This window comes from Juglans microcarpa x Juglans regia, chromosome 2D (assembly GCF_004785595.1).
Source record: "Juglans microcarpa x Juglans regia isolate MS1-56 chromosome 2D, Jm3101_v1.0, whole genome shotgun sequence".
In the NCBI taxonomy this organism is placed as follows: domain Eukaryota; kingdom Viridiplantae; phylum Streptophyta; class Magnoliopsida; order Fagales; family Juglandaceae; genus Juglans; species Juglans microcarpa x Juglans regia.
The window spans coordinates 37242743-37257264 of NC_054596.1; the positions used below are offsets into that span (position 1 = coordinate 37242743).

The 14522-nt window shown below is 37.8% G+C and overlaps 2 protein-coding genes across 2 annotated transcripts; both read right to left on the minus strand.

Annotated features, from left to right (window-relative positions):
• Window positions 1-215: 215 nt before the first annotated feature.
• On the minus strand, window positions 216-2808 carry LOC121248116 (ras-related protein Rab7-like). The gene is made up of 7 exons (XM_041146474.1): window positions 2536-2808; window positions 2055-2081; window positions 1824-1923; window positions 1562-1708; window positions 1394-1474; window positions 964-1109; window positions 216-566 (listed from the first exon to the last, which is right to left on the minus strand). Exons 1-7 carry the CDS (start codon window positions 2586-2588, stop codon window positions 500-502), a joined length of 621 nt encoding a protein of 206 aa, XP_041002408.1. The 5' UTR covers window positions 2589-2808; the 3' UTR covers window positions 216-499.
• Window positions 2809-9006: 6198 nt separating this feature from the next.
• LOC121248676 (proline-rich receptor-like protein kinase PERK1) lies at window positions 9007-13693 on the minus strand. The gene is given in 9 exon segments (XM_041147213.1): window positions 9007-9498; window positions 9850-10011; window positions 10102-10243; window positions 10577-10653; window positions 10873-10943; window positions 11050-11136; window positions 11481-12053; window positions 12899-13432; window positions 13435-13693. Coding segments are annotated over 9 exon segments (2067 nt in total). The 5' UTR covers window positions 13547-13693; the 3' UTR covers window positions 9007-9189.
• Between the last annotated feature and the right edge of the window lie 829 nt (window positions 13694-14522).

Consider the following 14522-nt stretch of genomic DNA (forward strand, 5'->3'; position numbering starts at 1 on the left):
TCGCAAAACCCCACCATGGCATGCTCCATTTCCACTTCATCGTTCGACTTCTCTTTTTTTAGATTAGTTATAAGTTAGAGACTACGTTGGAAATCATACTCCAATGCACAGAATACCCCACAAGAGTGATAGCAAAATTTGGTTTGAAGAACAAGAAGACGGTCTTCAATTGGCTAATGACACTAAAGTTCAGCTTAAAGCACTGCACACCCCAGTAATCCGAGAAGAAAACAATCAAATTATATAGATCAGAAGGATTGCAGAGATCAGTACAGAAGGATTATATTCAAGAGATCGAATAGAGTACAAAATTTAAACATGAGAAAGAGAACAAGTAAAATATGTATAGCCATATCAATCTCCCTATCCTCTGGTGATTACTAATGTACATGGAACCTCTATGAAACTTCCCTGAATTATTAGTGGGTGGCAACTGGAGAAGAGTTTCACAGTTGCCTATTTTCCTTCTTTGATTTATACAACTTGATCGAGATTTCTTCTAACATTCACAACCCGATGATCTTTGTTGCTGTCGACCAACCACATCAATGGTGTCAGGGAGGTAGCTTCATCATCAACAGAGAGAATTGAAAATTAGCATCCACCATGATATTTGCATGTATCATTATCAGATGCAGAAACGATTGTGTAAACTAAGGAATGAAGTCAGGCAAGGGATTGAAAAATTCAAATAACCAAGTATTTGGAAAACAAAAATGGCAGGATTTTATCTTAGTATACACCTTCCAAGTTCTGCCAAACACAGTAATCTTACACGATGCATTACAAACCATAACAAAACTCTGCTATAGATGGAACCAAGACAGACTTCAAAACTTGCACATGCAATGTGGTAGAAGTGATAGGAAAGCCATATAACTATCAATCAGGAAAGTCAAAACTGATTATCACAAAAAAAAAAAAATAATAATAATAATGGCAGGTGCATAAATTAGTTCTTACATTTCTTCTTCAGGTTCATTTTTTAGAGCATCTTTTGCTATACACTGGAAAGCAGCTTCTACATTGAAACCTTCTTTTGCAGAAGTTTCAAAATAGGGAATATTTCCCTTGGAGGCACACCATGCCCTTGCCTTCTTCTCAGATACCTGAAAGCGCATAATGTAAGAACATAGTTCAGGGAGAAAGGACAGAAAAACAAAAACATATCCAGAAAGCCAAACATTGACTCGCTATACAGAAACCTCAAATTTAAACTTTTTACTTCAACGTGCAAAAATTGCTCGAAGAAACCTTGCATGAAAAGTTTATTTCATCACTTCCTTCCGCTCTCATGGTATAATAGTATATAACATGAGTTCCTGCCTGATCAACTTTGGATAATCCAATATAAAATGAGGAACCTGAGCAGAAGAAAAGGAACTCATCTTACCACCCTACTATTGCCAGCATCAACATCTATCTTGTTCCCCAAAACAACAAATGGGAAGTTTTCTGGATCAGAAGGGCCGGCCTAAATATTAAATCCAAATCAGAAAGAATTCAATCACAAATACAATTGAAAATTGCATTGGTCAAATGCTGATGGATCAATAACTACCTGAATCAGAAACTCTTCCCTCCAGTTCTTGAGGTTATCAAATGATTTCATGACATTCACATCATAGACTAGAACACAACAGTCCGCCCCACGGTAAAATGCCACTCCAAGGCTTTGAAACCTTTCCTGCCCAGCAGTATCCCATATCTAAAAGTAATAGGATCACAGATTGTCAGTCTAAAACGAGAAGGAATCAGCTTACTGATCATAACATAATATTGCACAAAAGCCAAATTGATATCTGAGGTTTGGGATCATAAACCTGCAATGTAAAAAGCCTATCCTCAAATTGCACTTCTTTTGTCAAGAAATCTGCTCCAATTGTTGCTTTGTATTGATTACTGAACTTGCGATTAACAAATCTAATAACGAGTACAAGGCAAATCACGATACAAAATTGCAACAACATGTGTGTTTGTGTGTGCTTGAATGCCAGTCTGTATGTGCGTGCATATGCAAGCAAACCATATATATATTGCAAGTTAGAGGATACTGATTCATCAGAGAAGTCTTCCCGACCCTGCCAAAGTTCAAAAAACAACAAAATGAGCATTAGTAAAATTACTCCAATACAATTGAAGAAACATAAACAACTAGTATATGTTTGGTTGGTTAGAAAAGTGAAGGAAAGATTACATATTGAATACCATGTTTGCCACTTTCTTCGCAATCATCCAACAATTTGAACCATTGATAATTATTCGTCAATTTTCAATCTCTCAGAAAGCATAGACTAAAAAATACATCAATAAAAACCACAGGCATTTATTCCATTTTCTACATCATTGTATCCAGAACAAAACCCAGGCTTAATTTGTAATCAAGAACCCGAGAAAGATCTACTCGCAGTTCCACCTAAAGCAATTAGTTGATTTCAATTACCAAAGGAAAAAAAAAAAGCAGTTCACTTTCTGAGTAATCAAACAGAGGGTAAAAAAAATGAGGCCCAAATTTTTTTAAGAAGAAAATCTCACCCGCTGTCACCGAGGATTATGACCTTTAGAAGCATACGCCTTCGAGACGCCATAAATGAAATGAAGAGGCCACGAAAATTTTTCCGCGAAAATTATGGTTTCCTTCTCTGTGAGTGAGCAGTACAAAGAAAAACTGAAACTTTCCGAGTTCTTTTCTAGATATGTATATTCAGAATGCACAAGGCGAGGATTCTGATTTTCCCCCGAAACTAATCATAAATACACGGTCAGCAAAATCAGAGAATGACTTAGAATCTAACAACTACCAGTCTCCCCCCCCAGTTCTGGTCAGAGGTGCCATGAAAAACAGGGATTTTTAAAAAAAAAAAACTAATTAGTATTTTTTGTGTGTGTGTGATTAAATGATTAATATTTGAAAAATGCCACTATAAATAATGAGATTATGCTCAATTAACATAAAGTTCCAAGATTTGGGATTGATTTGCTAGATGTGTAAAGATAATTATAAAAAATAGATTTATAATTTAGACGTGAAACTTTTTTTTATAATAAATTATATTTTACATGGCCTAGTTAAAGTTTGGCTAAGTTTGGATTAGGAAATTCACTTTTATAAATTTAGCTAGTCACTTTTCAACGATATTAAATAACAAACTCTTCAAATTTATCATTATTATATTAAGATATTAATTTTAAAATTTTTATTTATTTTAATTCTAATTGTAATTAAAATATTTATTTATTATTAAAAAGTACACATTCATTTTCTATCATTCATATTATTCTAATTGATATAATTTTTTAACGATATTTTTTAAGATTAGAGAATTTTGCAAATGAGAAACAAGTATTTTAGATTTTTTTTTATGGGAAAACCGAGATTCTAAACTCTAGAATAGCCAAATGTATACCGCATACGACTACCCTTTATTCTAGAATAGCAAAACTCACGGGTTACTGAGTTCTTTTCTCCCACAAGGCTGAAAGATTATTTTAAGGCCAAAAAATAATTTGGTCAGCAATTTGGACTAGTTAGATTTAGCCAACCAAGAAGATGATAGACAAATTTATTGTAGATTTAGTTAGTTTGATGTAGATATTTTTTAAGTAAACTAGTTAAAGTTTGGCCAAAATTTGACTATGCATAATTCACTACTAATACTCTTTTAAGTATTAATCTATAAGTTTTATTTTTATAAATTTTTCCATAGGCTTAACATTTTGTACATTAGAGAGTCCTAGAATAAGTATGGCGTGGTACTTATCTATAAAAACATGTCGTGATTTTAAAATTATTTGTGGAAGCATTTTTTTAATGATAGGCATCCTATGATTGAATAGGAGTATCACGTGCCCATTCTTCATGACTACCTAATAATTGATCGACTTAATTATATGAGAATTTCTTTGAGAACTCGCCAATTATGTCTTAAGAGGTAAACCCTAATGCTTATAAGTCATATGCTACTACTACACTAGTGACTTCAAAGAAGGCAGAGATTTATTCAATCCCAATTACTACGTACTTTTATCTTTGAAACAATCTCAATTGATGAATGGTAAACCTATGGTTTTCTTCACTCTTTTGGAAGTTGAGAGATCTTAAACTCCTCTTCAATTTGCTTTAATTGCTAAGTTCTCGAATGGTAGACCTTCAATGGATGCCATTTGTGGCCATACTCTTATGAAATGAAACCTTCCTCAACTTCCTTTTGTGGGGCTTATTGACAACCACATGTATTGATCAGACTCTAATCATCAGAGTATCATGCTAAGAACTTCACAACCAAAGATGAACCTCCTATAGGGTTGAGACTCTTGTTGCTCCCTCTCAATTTTTGTGTTCCATCTTGTTGATGTTGTGTTTTGTAACCTGGGCAACGGGACGCTCTGTTGGACTGCGCCTGTAAGGTTTAGAGGAGAAGGGCTTGGGTGGTATGTGATACCTCTCATGCCAAAGCCAGAATACTGGAGTGAAAGTAGAGCTTGAGGGAGTGTTGTGGCTAGGGGTGTCAAATCGTGTTAACGGATCGTATTCGTGTCGTGTTAAGACATGTATATTATAATATATAGGTCAACCCTAACCCGACCTGTTAAGCTTATCGTGTCAAGATCTCAAACTCTAATACGACCCATTAACATAACGGGTCATATCGTATCAACCCGTTTTCACCCATTTATGTAAATGGATTGAACATACCCAAAATTAACCCCTTGATCTAGTGAAGTTTAACATAATTTTATATAAGTGTTAAAATCACTATATCTATAAAAAAATATAAAACTAACTATAAGTCTAAAATTACAATCAAAATAATAAAAATATCGAAATTAAAATCTTAAAAATTTTATTTTTTAAGTATAAGGGTATAATTGTAACTTTAACTTTATTAACGGGTCATAACGGGTTGACCCGTTATCAACTCGTTAAGCTATCGTGTCTTAACAGGTCAACCCGTTTTGACCCCAACCCGTTAAGTCTAAACCCTAACCCGTTTTTATCTTGTCATGTTCGTGTTGGGTTAACGGGTCGTGTCACATATTGCCATCCTTAGTTGTGGCAGAGAGAGAGAGAGAGAGAGAGAGAGAGTGTGTGTGTGAGTTTGGAGAAAAAAATCCCCCCCCCCTCTGACCTCAAACAGGATATATATACCTGGTTGGGTGGTCCCTGACGTTCGTCAGTAGTTTCAATGTAGGTGTACCGAACGTTCTCCTAGCAGCAGGCGTCCCCCTGTCTTGTCGGTTATGGCCTTGCCATTTTGTACCAGGGTTGTACTATTGTCCTCCTTGTTCCTTTTGTCAGTTGGCCGACGAACCTTGCCTGGTCACGGTTATCTGAGTCGGCCCGACAGCCATTAAACGCAGCATGTCAATGATCTTTCGTGACCTTCTTGCAATTGGCTACCTAGGAGAGGTGACGGCTGCCTCTGACGTTGCGTGCGGGCCTTGTCGGCCATTAAATGCGACATGCCCTCTCCCTGTGGAGCTTCCCACATTCTGGCAAGGAATGTGCCTATTGTCTTGCCTCCTCTTCTTAGACCCTCATGAGCCTTGCCCATTCCTCTTCCTAGTCGTTCCATAATCAAGTTGTCTTGGGCCTGTCTCGATTTTAAGGGCGGTGAGGGGCCTTGATGGTCCTGTCGGGGAACGGGCCTTGCCCAGCTAGCTAGGGGGAGTAACCTGCCCTCACACATATTATACAAAAGCTTTTGTTCACACTGATTTACCCACTTTGACACATGCTTGACCAGAACTTAACAATCAATCAAGAAAATATTATTAGGGGTTGGTGATGCCGGGTTTGGTTTTGGCAAAAATTCATATATGAGAGGTTTCCTAGTTTCTTCAAGCAATGTAGGATGCAAGGCCACAATATAAGCGACTGTAAAAGACTTCATAATATGAAAACTGCTCAAGCTACCTCAACCCCATTATTACCTCATGTTGAGGAAGTTTGGGTTTCGAAACCCAACTCTGTTGGAAATCCTATTGCTTCATTCTCTTAGATGAATACAACTGAAGAAGTTGTTTTTACCCAACCTGCTTTGGTTCCTGATAGTGCCCTTCATGTGGAGAGGATGCCTGGTGATGATAAGCTTGAGGAGATTAAGCTTGACTCTATTTTGCACTAGATAAGCATGTTAACGGTATCATGATGACCTAAACCTTTTTTTTCCCCTAAGCAAGCATATTGTGTGTGTGTGTGTAACAGTTACAAGATGCAAGAGTCAAGAGGGTGAAAGGCCCCAATAATCATCCCAATCAAACTAAATACAACACACACACACACACACACAAAAAGAAGAAGAAGAAGAATTTGAAGCCAAGAACTTGGCCCCACCCATTCCTCACAAGAGAAAACTGCCTAAAGCGGTTTTGATACAATTTGAAATTCGGATTGCAATACTATGACAAAAAGCTACATTGGATTGGTTTGTGTTGCATTTTGCTGGTCTGGATTGACTGAAGTAGACTTCCACTTCGTCTTTCTCACGATATTTGGTTAGGAGAAGCGGGAATATAGAAAAATAACAAACAACAAATAATTTGAATTGCAGGCAAACGATCGTTAGTGGCTGTGCAGGTGCGTGGGGGACTTGCATCAGTGTTGGAGAGAGGAGGTTTATTGGATCTGAAAGATCCAAGGCCGCTAATTCCACAAACGTTGTGCATGGTAGCAAAAAAATCTCCATTGTGTGGTGGTGCATTGATCTCACGCTCAGTTTAGGATGCACATGAGTCACATGCATCACTCTTCTTTATTATCTTCTTCTACCGGGTCGAAGGATAAGTAGCTGGGAAGTTTTGTGGTGCAGTACATGACAATCATGGGTGGACAAAAAGCAGCAGATTGGCCCATCTCCATGTTATAGTAGGAAACAAGGAAAAAAAAATCGTTGAACAGTTTCGAAAAGAGTCGGAATGGAGGAGGGAGGGAGGAGTGAGAGAGAGAATTGATGACCTAAGTCTTAATTCTTCTTTAGATATTTCTGAGTAAAATTAGTGAAGTTGATTCCGCACAGTTTATTAATCAAAACTCTTCGTATGACCTTCTTTTATATGATCAAAGTATACACGGTCATGTAGAAGGGATGACTTGTACAAATGGGAGAGACTTGATTGAGACTTCAATCCTGTTTGGGCTTCAAAGTTTCTTGCAGTCACCCTCTCTCACTTCAAAATATATATATATATATACTTACCATTGCCCTTCGCTTCTTGAATACAAAGAACTTTTGAGGTTTGGGCCCTCTTCTTTTAAGTTTCAAAAGATGTGGACTAAACATCCTGGTTTGATTGATCTTGGTTTTGCTAATTGGAGGCAAGCCTGCACTTTTGTTGGCTCGAAGAAGTTGTCTTTCAAGCTGAAAAAAAGGTTGAAGATTACTCTCAAGGAATGGATTTCACTAGTTTTTGGCATTATATTGCTGACACTAGCTAAATTAAGAGACAAAATACAAGCAGCAAAGGTCTCTTTGCAAGCCTCTAAAATGTTGTTTCTAATCTGTTTCTTTTACATAATATAGAAAAAAGAACATGATATAACTTTGAGTAATGATATATATACAACCATTTTATAAAAAAAAATATATAATATAATTTTGAGTAATGATACACGTGCAATCCTTTTATTTCACGGTATCGTTGCGGACAAGAAGAGGAAAGTCACTGTTACTTCTCTCACTTTGTCCAATGGTGTTGTTTCTTCTAATAATCATAATTGCATTCAATTAAAATTAGACTCAAACAAATATATATATATATATATATGAAGTCTCAAAATTTATAAAAGATAATAATTCTAACAAAGGGTGGATTATTTAACTAAAAAAAAAAAAAAAGAAACACACACCAGAAAAGTGAGGTATAATGCAAGTTGGGTTGAGGCCCACAGAGAAAGTATATATATATATATGGCAGTTTATAGTGGGCCCACGGCCACAAACGGCAAAAATAGAAAAGAAAGCAAAAGGGACACCAAAAGCAACGAGCAACTAAACTCAGCATCTTTTAAGCATGTGCGTTCTGCGTGTAGGGTCCAGTTTACGCTCAAAAGTAGGCCAAGGGGTTGGACCAACTGCAACGACAATTTTCCCTCCTGCAAAATTATTAATATTTAATTTAAAATTTATTATTAATCAGTTATAAAGTCAACAATTACCGTATAATTATTTTTAAAAAAATGACGTGTCTGAAATCACGTAAAAAAAATTCATTTTTTTGACTTCCCAAAGAAGCCAAGTTTTATGAGCTGGCCGCCATTATCCATTTCTTACTTTTTGTACCTTGGACACCATTTTTGGTCCCCTTTTTCTTAATAATAAACATTTGACGAAAGAATTTTGCTATTTATCGTCTCTATATATTATATTTATTTTTATTATTATTTTTTTAAATTAATTAATTTATTTTACTCATCATCTATATACTATATATTTGATAAGAGAAAAAAATAAAAAATTATATAAAATATGAAGATGATGAGTAGAATTTTTCTTGATGAAATACCATTGTTCTGACTTCGCGAGAGAGACAAGACTTTGCTTTCTTTGGCATGCATGTGAGTCTGCGACCTTATCAAGTAAATGTGGAGAATTGCTGGCTTCAGTGTTTCTTTTCTAGTGCGTTTGCGCATCCATGCATGCGTGCTTGCATTTGTGAGTGATGTTTATCAAGTACCCTTTCACTGGCATACATACATGATAGGAAGTGACTCGCTTTCAAATTCAACCAAATTCAAAAACAGATGTTCCATTACATCAAGCAAAACCCAAGGATAGGAACCGATCCCTGATCTAGAAAGATTGCTTACCAAACATATCTGTAACAACTAAAATCGATTGACATGGTACAGTCGCAGATATGAAAAATACAAAATTCAGAAATAACTTACAGTGCTTTGCCATCACCTCTTCAACAACATTCCACCTAATTTTTACTTTCCAATACAAGCAAAACTGACAAGACAACGAATGGAGATGAGGGCATTAAGCATATTTGAACAACGAATAAAAGAATCGAACAAGTTTCTCTGTTATTTTCTCGTATAAGCAACTATTGATAAATACAATGTGAAAAAACCGATAAGTTGAAAGAAAAAGAAAATTTGTTAACTCATACAGAACATGTCATCTGTGATCAACTTGACAAAGTGTAAAAATCATTTACATGAGAATGAAAGGGCATCGGTTGTCAAGACCTTCCACTGAAAACTTGGCTGCTTTTCTTCATCTTTCCCGTCTCCATTTCTCGGGTGGTTTGGCCTTCGCTGCTAGAGCCAGAAGGGTACAAACCATATTCGCTGGTTGGTCCACTGTACTCACTACTGGCACCATACTCCTGGCTTCCCAATGCCATCTTCCTGAATTTCTTCATGTCCGCGTTGTATTGACTGGTGTCATAGTCTGAGCTTCCATGAGAACTGTATGCAGAGCCGTGTACAGGTCTGATTCCCTCATTAAGATCAGCTAGAGATGCATCTCCTTCCAAAGCACGAACAATCTGCAAAATTCCGGTTAATAGCTACTGGTTAGAAGCCTTTCAATTGTAATGAATAGCAAATACAAAGATGACCTTTAAAGGTCTTGGCAATGCTAGTAAGACCCAAGCATGGCCTTCACCAGCAGCAACAGAAACTCTGTATTGTCAAAAGAAGCAATATTCAAAAACATGACTTTTCCGGACAATATTCCACCTTTTATGCCTATTCCAAACTTTCTAGTATGCCTATTCCAAAATAAAAACTATTTGTTTGTTTCAACAGATTTAACTGCTGCATTTGGTCAACTCAATCAATAGACTGTCTGGTAAGCAAATACCGAGGTCAATCAAAAATGAAAATTTAAACTCTACCTGGCTCATTCGTGGGCGACGCCGGGCTGAATGACGCACACAAGCTGCAGCACAAGCAACCATGCTAGCCATCTCATTGGGTTCATAATCATTTTTCAGCCTTGGATCAACCAGAGCATCAAAGTTTCTCTCTTCAAGAGCTCGTGTGAGCAAAGGCCTTGCCTGTAATGCCAACAGAGATTTAGTTTTTATATCTGACATCCGATTTTGAAAAATCGTATTTGTCATTAGAAATAAGAATTCCTCACTCACCCACTCTACTAAACTCTCCTCCATATGGGTTGTGTCAACAGGTCGGTGTCCAGTGATCAACTCCAAAAGCATGACCCCATAGGAGAAAACATCAGATTTGTCTGAAAGTTTTCCACTTGAAGCATATTCTGGAGCCAGATACCTGCCACAGGAGAGTATGTGAGAACTTGGAGAATATATCCTGACAATCAGAAGACTGGACGGCAGAGCATCAAGCACAGTTCACTGTTCAGATGAACATAATTGGCAACACACCAATGCAGCAGGAATTCACATGGACCATTTGGTTGCAAAAACTGCATGCAGAAACAGCCTATATACTAGATCTGGGATTTATAAAGAGGTTACAACAAACATAATTTTGGAAAAGAAGAAACTACGATAATCCAATTCAGACTAGGTCATATCAACTAATATATTAACTATCAAAACCACAAAAGTAAGCAACAAGAATATGAAAAGAGTTGGGTCTTACCCAAAAGTTCCCATCACCCGGGTGGAGACATGAGTATTGGCATCAGAAGAAAACTTAGCAAGTCCAAAATCTGCAACCTGAGCAACAGTATTGCCAAATTTGTTAAATCAGATCTCATGAGGAAAACAATAGAATTATTAAATTGCCAAATAGAGAATATGCTGGTTCAAATAAACAAGATCAACAAGAATTTAATGGGCAGACCATTGTCAACGTTGCAATTAAAAAAGGCAGAACTTCCATTTATGACAATGAAAAGGTGACAGGTTATAAGAAATCAGTATTGAAATTGATACCTTTGCCTCAAACTTGAAATCTAAAAGTATATTAGCTGCTTTGATGTCACGATGAATGATCCTGGGATGGCCTACATGCATATAGTTTTACAATGTTAAAAGTTTAAACAAAGCATCAGCAACTCCAATAAAAGAGTGATTGCTCGAATATGAGAGAGATAAAGAGAGAGAACTCACAATCCTCATGAAGATATGCCAGTCCTTTTGCAGATCCTAAAGCAATTTTAAGTCTGGTGGGCCAATCCATGGTAGGTCGTCCCTTCCCTGCAATAAGAATCCTCTATCAAGATCTCAGCAACAGCATAACAATGAGCACCTCAATGCTTTGCAACACATGAAGCATCTACCAACTATTATTCAATATTGCGACAAAAAACCAACAAAGAATCAATGATTATTATTAGTAGCAAAATGAGAAACAAACAATTGAGCCAAAATCTTTTTTTTTTTTTTTTTTTTTATAAGTACAATTGAGCCAAAATCATGTAAAAACAGCAAAGAAAAAAGCATATAAATTTAGAGGAAACTGGGGAGCATCCCATTTGGTGCTTAACAAGAAAGCTCTATATATTAATTACCAACAAAAAGTGCTGAAGAAACAAACTTACCATGTAAGTGGAACTCTAAAGTATTGTTCGTAACAAACTCATAAACAAGCAGTCTTTGGGACCCAGTGATACAGTACCCAACCAATGAAACCAGATGTTTGTGATGCACTCGGCTAATAATCTCAACCTCTGCCTGAAACTCACGCTCCCCCTGCCCGCTTCCAGCTTTCAACTGCTTGATAGCTACTTCCTTGCCATTTGGAAGAACTCCTCTATGCACATACCCAAATCCACCCTGTCCAAGGAGGTTGGCATCCGAAAAGCCATCCGTTGCCATTGATAATTCCTCATACGTAAAAGTGCTCTTTGAGAAACCTAATACCATTCCTGGATGAGGTGGTGGGAGTGGGTTTTCTGACCCTGAATAATTGGAGCCCGAACCTCCACTGCTGCTCAGGAAATTTGGTGGTGGTGGGGGCTTTGGCGTCATAAGAGAACTTGTTGGTGAGTGGGGTGGTCGTGATGCAACTGCTGGTGGAGGAGAGGGTTTTGGAAACACTCCGACAACATGATCTGCAGGTGGGGGAGCATTGTGCTGTTGATAATGCTGTGGTGCACCACCGTAAGGGCCATCTGGAAACTCCAACAGACGCTAGAAATGAGCTAATAATATTTTTATGCTTTTTTTATTGCAGTCAGGCTCTGATCAAAATTAAGTTAATGAGTTCATTTTTCCATTTCCACAAGCTCCACAACTGAGCAATGGCAATACAAAGCAACAGTAGCAGAAAGGCATTGGTATTGCTTCAAATAGTCAGGTATTGTCATGGAAAGCAATAATCTAAAATAAAATAAAAAACTGAAAAATGATCAACAAGAAACGCAACAACGCAAAATCATTTTGCTACGCGATCAATTAGAAGCTTATCTTTTGGATGAGAAACATAATAAAACAGCTTGGAATGTCATAGCTGAAAAATGTCCAACTAGACAACAAACACACATTAACCAGATCTTTATCCAAACCCACATTAATAACACTTACGCACGTCAATCTATGACTACCTGGGAAAGGAAAAACACACTAAATTAGATCCTCTTATTTTCAATAGAACATTTTCCAGGCATGTGGCCAGATCTAATATCTCACAGTCAACAAAAACTAAAAATAAAAAATAAATAAAACCTAATAAATTACCAAAAAAAAAACTTAAATGTGAGGTGAAAACCTATAAACTCGAATCGCAGAAGAAATCAAGAATACTTGGTCAAAGCTAAAAACTTCCCCAAAAAAATCCTTTCTCCGACTACCCAACGAAATCACAATGAGAAAACCCACAAACAAAAACTTAGAATTGATGGAGTTCAGTTAAAATTCAAAAAACCAAGAATGAAATCAAATCTCATTTTCGGATATGCAATTAACAAGAAATATTATTCGAGGTAAAAAAAAAAAAACTGAGAGAGAGAGCTTTTACTTTTGGGTCCAGGAGGTGGAGGCGGATAGTAGGCCTCCTCGTCACGGCGCCTCCTCTTCTTCTTGGTGCAACACACGCACAATATACTCAGCACGACCAGAATCACCACGCCACCGATCGCTATCCCCACCACAACCCCGGTAGATATACCATTCGACGATGAGTCCGGCGACGATGACGAATTAGTGGGCGGGGGCGGCGGGCTCCTAACAGTCGGGGTGTTACCAGAACTAGACGGAGGCGGCGGGCTCCGCGTCACCGGGGGTGACGGAGTGCTTGACGGAGGAGGAGGAGAGGAAGCCGGTGTGCTCGGTGGCGTAGAGGAAGTAGGTGGAGAAGGAGGTGACGGAGATGCGGTCGGGGGAGTGGGAGAGGGTGTGGACGGTGGTGGAGAAGATGGCGTGGATGGTGGTGGCGCAGATGGAGTGGAAGGTGCTGGTGGAGAAGGAGTGGACGGAGGAGGAGCGGAGGGAGTAGCCGGTGGAGGAGCAGATGGAGTGGCGGGGGGAGGCGCGGAGGGAGTAGCCGGAGGGGAGCGGAGGGAGTAGCCGGAGGCGGAGCGGAGGGAGTGGATGGAGGCGGAGCGGAGGGAGTGGCAGGAGCAGGCGAGGAGGGAGTGGTAGGAGACGTGCCGGGGGCCTGAGACATGGCTTATAAGAAAAGGAGGTACTTTCTCTCCACAGAGAGAGAGAGAGAGAGAGAGAGAGAGAATAAGGTTGCGTAGTATGAATTGGGAATGGAAAAGAGAAGAGTCCTTTAATGGTAAGGGCACATGGAGGTGGAGGAGGAGTGATGTTTGGAAGTTGGAAGTTTGAACACAAAACACACACACGAGCTGTGAACAGTTTGGGTTTTGGGAGTTGGAGAGGAATAATCGTATTCACCACAACACTTCAGACAAACAATTCCTTCTAATTACTACAGCGTACATAAGGATGACAGACTCAGCCGAGCAGAGATACGTGCGTCGTGTCGTAGTGTCGTGTGTTTTTTGTGGGTGGGCGGGGCCCAACGCGTCTGTTCCGCGCTTCTCTCCGCTTATTACTTCTTCTTAGCTTAGAGTTTTTTCTTTTTTCTTTTTAATCAAATTCCAAGTCCTTTTTCCCTTCTGCTTTTCTTTTCTTTTTATTCATTCAACAACTAATTTTACTCTGCATTTTTTATTTTATTAATTTTAATTATATTTAATAATATATAATACTTGAAATTATTTCTTCTATCAAAGAATTATATAATAATCACTTAAAATATTCTTAAAATTAAAAAAATGACGTAAGATGAAAATGCCATAGATTATAAGTACCTCCAAATTAAGTAATAATATATATAATAATCTACTATCTCTGATAATCAAAGTTATTCTCCTATAAATATATCTGGCCAATCTTGAAATGAGGCATCGGTCCAATCAAAATATTCAAAACCCAATGAACAAATTAAGAAATATATCTTCTAATCCATCGAGACTATTCATTCGTCCCTTAGAAGTAAAATTCAGAAATCTAAATGATCCTATGAATTTGTATGGTTCTTGGATAAAACTAAGTTGACCTAATTCAATATTACCCCCAACAAATTTTCAACCAAACGCCTAGAAATTTGAGGGTTTCTTTTCTTTTCACAC

Bases quoted from the DNA above. Each gene is read 5' to 3' on its own strand.
- LOC121248116 (XM_041146474.1), bottom strand. From the start codon at position 2,588: ATGGCGTCTCGAAGGCGTATGCTTCTAAAGGTCATAATCCTCGGTGAC. The intron at 1,110-1,393 runs GTAAGATGAGTT...ATGCGCTTTCAG, and splicing joins ATGCTGGCAATAGTAGGGTG to GTATCTGAGAAGAAGGCAAG. The intron at 567-963 runs GTAAGAACTAAT...TTGATGATGAAG, and splicing joins AATGAACCTGAAGAAGAAAT to CTACCTCCCTGACACCATTG.